The sequence below is a fragment of the Nannospalax galili genome, unplaced genomic scaffold (assembly GCF_000622305.1).
Source record: "Nannospalax galili isolate Female #2095 unplaced genomic scaffold, S.galili_v1.0 scaffold772, whole genome shotgun sequence".
Lineage (NCBI taxonomy): Eukaryota > Metazoa > Chordata > Mammalia > Rodentia > Spalacidae > Nannospalax > Nannospalax galili.
This window is the reverse complement of record NW_008332097.1, coordinates 957,742-965,205: the sequence shown is the minus strand read 5'-3', so window position 1 is coordinate 965,205 and position 7,464 is coordinate 957,742. Positions and strand designations below refer to the sequence as shown.

General features: G+C 47.8%; 1 protein-coding gene across 1 annotated transcript; it reads left to right on the top strand.

Annotated features, from left to right (window-relative positions):
• Positions 1-1,287: 1,287 nt before the first annotated feature.
• Shisa3 (shisa family member 3) lies at positions 1,288-6,728 on the top strand. Its single transcript, XM_008827211.3, has 2 exons — positions 1,288-2,126; positions 4,861-6,728. The coding sequence occupies exons 1-2, from the start codon at positions 1,850-1,852 to the stop codon at positions 5,298-5,300; spliced, it is 717 nt and encodes a 238-aa protein (XP_008825433.1). The 5' UTR covers positions 1,288-1,849; the 3' UTR covers positions 5,301-6,728.
• Positions 6,729-7,464: the final 736 nt, after the last annotated feature.

Sequence of the window (7,464 nt, the reverse complement as noted above, 5' to 3'; positions counted from 1 at the left end):
ATAGATTTTGGCCAAGAAAAATAATTTCCATGTACTTCAATTAAATTCTTAGTCAAAGAAACGGCCCCATTATTTGTTTGCCTAAACTTAACTTGGTTTAACTTAAGTTTCCTGTCTTATTTTGTCTCCCCAATGTGGATCTTTAAGAAATAAAGTTAAATATTTATGCAGACCCATTCAACATGTGGCAAGTTGAATATTTACTTTTATAGCCTTATAGTTAAATGATCATTTCAATATTTAAGATTAGAAACCAGAATTAAGTCCTTACTTGAGATAAGACTTTAATTTAGACACTTAAACCGTTTTATTCGACATTAAAGAAAGTTTTTGTAGAAGCACCTGGGACCATAGGGAAGCTGCGGGGTTGACGGAGTTCCCTTTTGTTTCACGTAACTTGCTAACCCCTTAAGTCGGTGACAGGATGTTCAGTCTCTTTGACAAATCTGTGTGGATACCACGAACATACACGTACAAATAAGCAACGAGAGGAAGTGCGGGACGCAGGAAAATAAATTCTTGACATTAACCGAGGTTTCACGTAACACCAGTTTCACAAGGCACTTGCTCAGATGGAGGAGCGGTGCCCCTAGAAACAGCACACCGGGGACACATCATTTAAGTAAATGTGTTTCTTTGCCCGAACAGAAGTTCAAATAGGCTCGATTATCATTAATTTTGTTCTTTTATTTCCTTTGCGGGCGCGAACACTGAAATTGTGCCCTTTGAAGTGTACTGAGATTGACGGAGATGACTCGGACTCTTCCCCCAGCACCACTCAGTCATGCGGGAAGGAGGGTTACTGTGGGTGAACCGTGGAAACCTGGGAACGGAGGGGAAAGGTTCGGTGCAAAATGTTGATGACCTAAAAATCAGGTCATCGGAACCGAACGAACCCTCCGAATCGGTGGCCCAGGAACGAATCTGGATCTATGCGAAAGAAGACAGGCTACTTTACAAACTCTGGCCGCCGTGCTCGTTTTCAATTAATCTGAAGAAAGGAAAGCCAGACAGCGAGTCCCCTCGAGAGCTGACGTGCGTGGACGGAGGCGGCTCGGCAGTCTTCATTCTCATCCGCATCCCCATCCCCATCCCCACCCCATGCCCATCCTCATCCTTATCCTCACCCTCATCCTGCGGGGTTCTTGGGGCTGCGTGACAGCTAGGTGGAGGGCGGGGGCTGTTCCTCGGGTTCACAGCCAAGTCCCGGGGGAGCGCCGTGGGTGGGTTGGGACAGACGGCGCGACATCGCAAGGACCCGGACCTGCGCGGCGCCCGCAGTGATTAGCTCGGGCGGCGCGACCCCGGAGGGCGGACTCTCTTCACCCTCATGTCTCCTCCTCCCTCTTCCCTTTTAAAGGACGCCTCGAAGCAGAGCTGTCAGCATCCAGGGGGCCGTCCGCACTTGGCCACGGTAGCGCCGGCTCCGGCTCGCGTGCGCCCCGGGGACCTGCACGTGGGGAGTCTCCTCTACCATCCGGCTCTGCTTGGTAACCGGCGACAGTCACCAGTGAGGACGCTGCACTATCCTGCGGTTGGCAGCCCGGGACCCGACGGCTCTCGAGAGGAGCGGGGAGGGAGGTGACCCGGCCCGGCGCGAGATGAGCCCTGCCAAGGGCGGAATCAGCTCCAGCCGCAGCCTCGGCGGTGGCCGCCCGCGCGCCCTGGTCACCTCGCCCCGGTGCACCATGCTGACCTTCGGCCTGCGGATCCCGCAGCGCAGCCCCAGTCCCCTGCCCTGCCACTGCTAACCCACGCAGGAGTGTGCGCAGCCTTGCGGGGAAGCGGAACCGTGGTCCCCCAGTGCCGGCTCAGCCTCCCTGCTCTTCAGCCGCGACCTTGCGCGGTGATGGGGTCGCTACTGGCGCTCTGCCTCCTCGTGGGGTGGCTGCGCTGGAGCCCGGCGAGCGCCCAGCAGCCGGGGGAATACTGCCACGGATGGGTGGACGTGCAGGGCAACTATCACGAGGGTTTCCAGTGCCCCGAGGACTTCGACACGCTGGACGCCACCATCTGCTGTGGCTCATGCGCGCTCCGCTACTGCTGCGCGGCCGCTGATGCCAGGTTGGAGCAGGGCGGCTGCACCAACGACCGAGGCGAGCTGGAACATCCTGGCATCACCGCGCGTAAGTGCGGACCGCTGTGCGGACAGAGCCTCGCCCACTCGGTGTGGGCACACCTTGCTGGCTCTGGGTGCATAGTGGAAGCGGCTGGGTAGGGCGATGAGTGGGTGAGGTCGTATTTCGGGTCCCAGGATTCTATTGCTTCTCAGTCTGGCTCCCTGAGGCACATGGTCTCTGCCGGGCCGCACAGGGGAAAGTTTGCAAGGGACAGGGGAAACAAGAAGGACTTGTAGGAAACTGGGGGCTCCAGGGAAGACAGCTGGAGCTAGGTTTGGACTTTCAGGGGAGCTCCATTGCGACTAAGGGCGATCCTTGGTCAGTCTGGGAACTGGGGAAATGCCAGTGCCTGAGGAACGCAACTCTTATCTAGAGCCCAAGTATAACCCCCACAGGGCAAAGGAACTTCAGCCCTTTTTCTTTCTTTCTTTCTTTCTTTCTTTCTTTCTTTCTTTCTTTCTTTCTTTCTTTCTTTCTTTCTTTCTTTCTTTCTTTCTTTCCTTTTTTCTTTCGTCAGTTGGTAGCATAAGCCTCTGCCCCATAACTCCGACTTCCTTTCATTACTCTGCATCGAATTACCCATTCTGGCCCACCCCCTATTGTCACGCTTTTCAGAAACACCCAGGTCTTCGATGTGGGGATTGAGAATTCAGGGTCGCGGGGCTTTCTTGCCCCTATTCTCAAGTCGGAAAACACGGGTCAAATTTCTGCTCACTTGCTCACTTAATAGCTGAATAAATCACGACCTCAGCAGAGGAAATTTACACCTTGAAAAAGTTTTCCACTTGAATCAGAACATCAGGGAAACCTTTTACAGCTCCAGGCGATGGTTTTACTGCCAGGAAACCCGAGAAGTGTGCTGAGCCAAGAGCCCAGTAATTTCTCAGGACTCTCCCAAGAAAGGAAGAGAAGCAAGAGAGGTCCCTATTGATGTCTGAAAATCTTCCTCCAAATGACTTCCTCTAGAAAACGGGTCTCCTCTTCTTCAGCATCCCAGTGCACTCTCTTGGGATTTAATGGAGTGAGGGTGGGTCAACATTTCCAGCCTGGAGAAAAGATGGCTCTAGAAAATAGGGAACTCTAGGCTATCCTGGCCTGTCAGAAAAATCGACTCCCCTGCTGACCTGCCTCCACTGTGCTGGGCCTCTCTGTAGGCACCCTCCAAGGCCTCTGATGTCTAAGGATAGCAGGGGTCAGGGGCAGTCTCTCTGCTGACTGAGTCTGGGATCAGGCCAACCCAGGTGGAGGGTGACTTAGTCACTTTCCAACAGTGTAACCTCTGGTGAGCTATTAACTACTCTGGGCCACTTTTCAATTTTAAAATGGGCACATTGCCATCAAAAAGAGTTAGTTTGTTGATTATATGAGCATATGACTATTCGGCATAGTGCACAGAAAGTGGTGTTCACCCTCACCTGGCCTTCTCACCACTGCTAGTCACTTGGGAGGACAGATGGGATGCTGAAGAGCTCACATCTAGCAGCCCACAGGTGGTTGCTGGGTCATTGCCTGTCACTCACTGGTTGTGACTGGGAAAGTAAAAAGCCTTCTGATAGATTCTCACATCTGGAAAAGATGGGGGTGTCTATCTCACAGGTCTCTCCATGATGAGACTGGACTCAATATAGAATGCCAGGTACAAAGTAGGACTTTAGTAAACCTGAATGTTTAATCTGCTGTGACCAAGCTGGAAGCTGCATCTCAGTGTGGTTCTATCACATAGGGAAGAGCCAGAGAGCTGCCCTGAGGCCTCTGGGGTAGGAAGTCATATCTTCCCTTTAGAGAAGGAAGCAAACTAAAGTTTGCTTTGTAGGATGGATGGTCTTAGAAAAAGCCTGGGTCACAAATACCAATACCAAGAACTGTGTGTAGATCTATGCAAAGCTCTTGCCAGGCTATAGGTGGGGATCCAGAGAGAGATGACAGCTGAAGTCAGCATTCCGAATGCAGGCAGGGCTGATGATTTGTAGTGTAGTGGGACACACAGTAAATTGGGGCTCACTGTGGATTTCTTTATATTGTTTTCTAGATTCTCATACTTTCTGGGGTTCTACTCACCAGGACTGGTGCTCTTCGCTTAGACTGGAAACTCTCGGATAGTCAGAGCCTTAAGTGCCCCACCATGATAAAACTCCTAAAACCTGGGGCTGGAGAGATGGCTCAGCAGTTAAGAACACAGGTTGTTCTTGCAGAAGACCCGGGTTCGAATCCCAGCACCCACAAGGCAGCTAACAGCTGTCCATAACTCCAGTCCTAGGGGATCCATCCCAGGGGATCCAACAGCCTCTTCTGACCTCTGTGGGCATTGCACGACCCGGGTGCACTTATCTACATGCAGGCAATACAAGCATACACATAAAATAAAAATATAAATAAAATTAAACAAACAAAAATCTCCTAAAACCTAGATTTAATCTCAGAGCCACGGTGACCCCCCTCAAACCCACCCTTTCCCTCCAGTGCCTGAATAGGATGGTAGAATGTACTCTTTCCTGACTTCTGGATGTGCACTAGGATGGCTAATGGCTAGCAGAGGATACAGCATCAGTTTACTTCCTCCCTGCTGGGCATAGCGAGAACATTCTGTTATCACAGTTTGCAATTTGCAGCTCTGAAAAGTTGAGCTGGTAGCAGTAGCAATAATGAATCTCCTACCTCCCACCTCTAAGATGTTCAGCCAGAGAATGGAGTTTGGGCAACTCTTACCCAGCATCTGTGTGTGTCCGTTTTTGCCTTTTAGAGCCCGTCTATGTCCCCTTCCTGATCGTCGGCTCCATCTTCATTGCCTTCATCATCCTGAGCTCTTTGGTGGCTATCTATTGTTGCACCTGTTTGAGACCGAAGGAGCCCTCGCAGCAGCCAATCCGCTTCTCGCTCCGCAGCTATCAGACAGAGACCTTGCCCATGATCCTCACCTCCACCAGCCTCAGAGCACCTTCCAGGCAGTCCAGCACGGCCACCAGCTCCAGTTCCACAGGTGGCTCTGTCCGCAGGTTCTCCTTTGCCAGGGCTGAGCCAGGCTCCCTGGTGCCCTCGTCACCCCCACCTTACACCACTGGTCATGCCATACACCTAACCCAGCCGTCTGGTTTCCTGGTGTCACCCCAATATTTCGCCTACCCCCTTCAGCAGGAGCCCCCACTACCTGGGAAGAGCTGTCCAGATTTCAGTTCCAGTTGACAGGCAGTGGCTGTGAATCTGCCACGTAGTGAAATGGCAAAGTGGAATGCTGCTGCCTTGGCTACCCTCACTTCTGAGGAAAGTTCCCTGGTAACCCATCATGGCCATGGAAGAAAGTTCTAGAAAGATACAGCACCTTCTAGTCTTGAGATCCTTGGCTCCATTCACAGAAGGTCTGCCTTTGCAAACATGGTGAACATTACAACTCATTCACTTTTTATTAAAAATATGCAGCAGTTTGACTTTCAGTTTGAAAGCTGGCTGAAAATATTTTATGGGACAATTCAGCTGTACTGCTTAGAAAAATTCTACGTATTTGCCTGTGTTGATTGAGTTATAACACAAATATACAGATAAATAAGGAAGGAAACATTCATAATTATAACTATAAAGGTTCACTTAAAAATTAACTATTAAGTAAACTTGAGGGACCAGTGAACCACTTATTTATAATTTTGGGAGTGACCTAACCATAAGTAATATTAGTATGATGAGAACATTTACTTCTTAAATTAATAACAAATTTTGTTTAAAATATAAGAGTTTTTTTTTCAAAACACTAGGTTTCAATAACCACAAGGGAAGTTTAAAGTTTTAAATATATACTCAGACATTCATTGTAACACAGATTCTATGTAAAATTGCTTTTCCCACCCACTTGAGGGAATATTTATTGCAGACTTTTTGTTCAGCAACATTTAGTGTTTAAATGAAAGTTGGGCAATTGGGTCTTAAAACATATATTTGTAAAAATAGTTATGTATAAATGTGAAGATTTGTAATTTAATGTGTTTACCACATTGACAATACTAATTATTTAGTAGTCACACTGTAACTTTTGTGGAAGTCAGTTCATCTGTTGGTATAATCATCTGATATTATGTATCTCAAGTGCCATCATGTTTGATGTCCGATAACTACATATGTGGGCATATATCCTGCTGGGTTAGAAAAAAAATAAAAGTTCTCTGTTTTCATGAACTTGATTCGAAATTTTAAATTAAAGTTCTTCATTTTATCCCCTTAGTGACAATTCTTTGCTACTCAATGAGGGGAAATGTCTTTATCACACACTTCATCTTTCAAAGTTCAGGGAAACATTTTCTGCAACAGAACTGGTGAGAAGAGCAAAGGAGATCCATGTTTATCACAGCCATTGACGTGATGGCTGTGTGTGGCCCTCACATATGTTACTTGGCCTGTAGAGTTTGAATAGCTGGGCATTTGTTATAAGAATCTGAAATTCGGGCTTCTTGTAACATGTAGAAGATGTGGTGCCAGGAGTCCTTCCCTCCCATGGGGTCAGGTCAGGTCTCTCTGGCAGGATACCAGCCATGTCAGCCTTCTACCTGTTCCCCACCTGCCCCATCTCCTTCAGGGATGTTGCCTATCCCAGATAGTGCAGTTCGGGAATTAACTTTTGTGAATTTATGCTGCTGTATTCGCCTTCTGTAGATCTGCTCAAAATTCATTAAAGTAGAATTCTGACCTAGGAGGGTTGATTGGCCTCTTTTGTCAAAGACTTTACATCTTTGCCTGGGGGTCAGAGGGGTGTCTCCTTTCTCCCCTATGTACAAATGGCCTTTCTTCCAAGTATTGAAGATTATTCAAAATAAGTAAAGAAACAGTTGAATGTAAAAGAACAGATCTTTGTGAGCATGTTCTAAAGCACACGCCCGTGTCACCTGATGGTTGTACTCACATTTGCTGTACTCCTTTTACAGTTTTAAGTTAACCATACTGAACTCTTAACATGAGTCAAGCACAGCACTTAATAGTTGCATATTAACTTACTCCACACTCCGAACAACTCTAACAGGGAGGTATGAATGACTGTTTTACAGATTTGGAAGAGGGGGCACAGAAGAATAAAGGAACTACAGCTAGTCAATACTGGAGTTGGTATAGAGTTAAACATCAGGATAACACCAGTTTGAGATTTATTAGGCTTACTTTTGAGATAGGGTGTCCCTATGTAACAAGGTTGGTCTCAGACTTGAGATCCTACTGCCTCAGCCTCCATGGGCTGAGGCTTGTGCCATCATACCCTACTCTGGTATAGTGATTATTGGCCCCACTGGGTGCAATGAACTTTCCTTAGACGATTTTGTAATCTCTTTAATTGTCAAAAAAATGAAATTCATGGGTTATATACCTATAATTA

Bases quoted from the DNA above. Each gene is read 5' to 3' on its own strand.
- Shisa3 (XM_008827211.3), top strand. From the start codon at position 1,850: ATGGGGTCGCTACTGGCGCTCTGCCTCCTCGTGGGGTGGCTGCGCTGG. The intron at 2,127-4,860 runs GTAAGTGCGGAC...TTTGCCTTTTAG, and splicing joins ACATCCTGGCATCACCGCGC to AGCCCGTCTATGTCCCCTTC.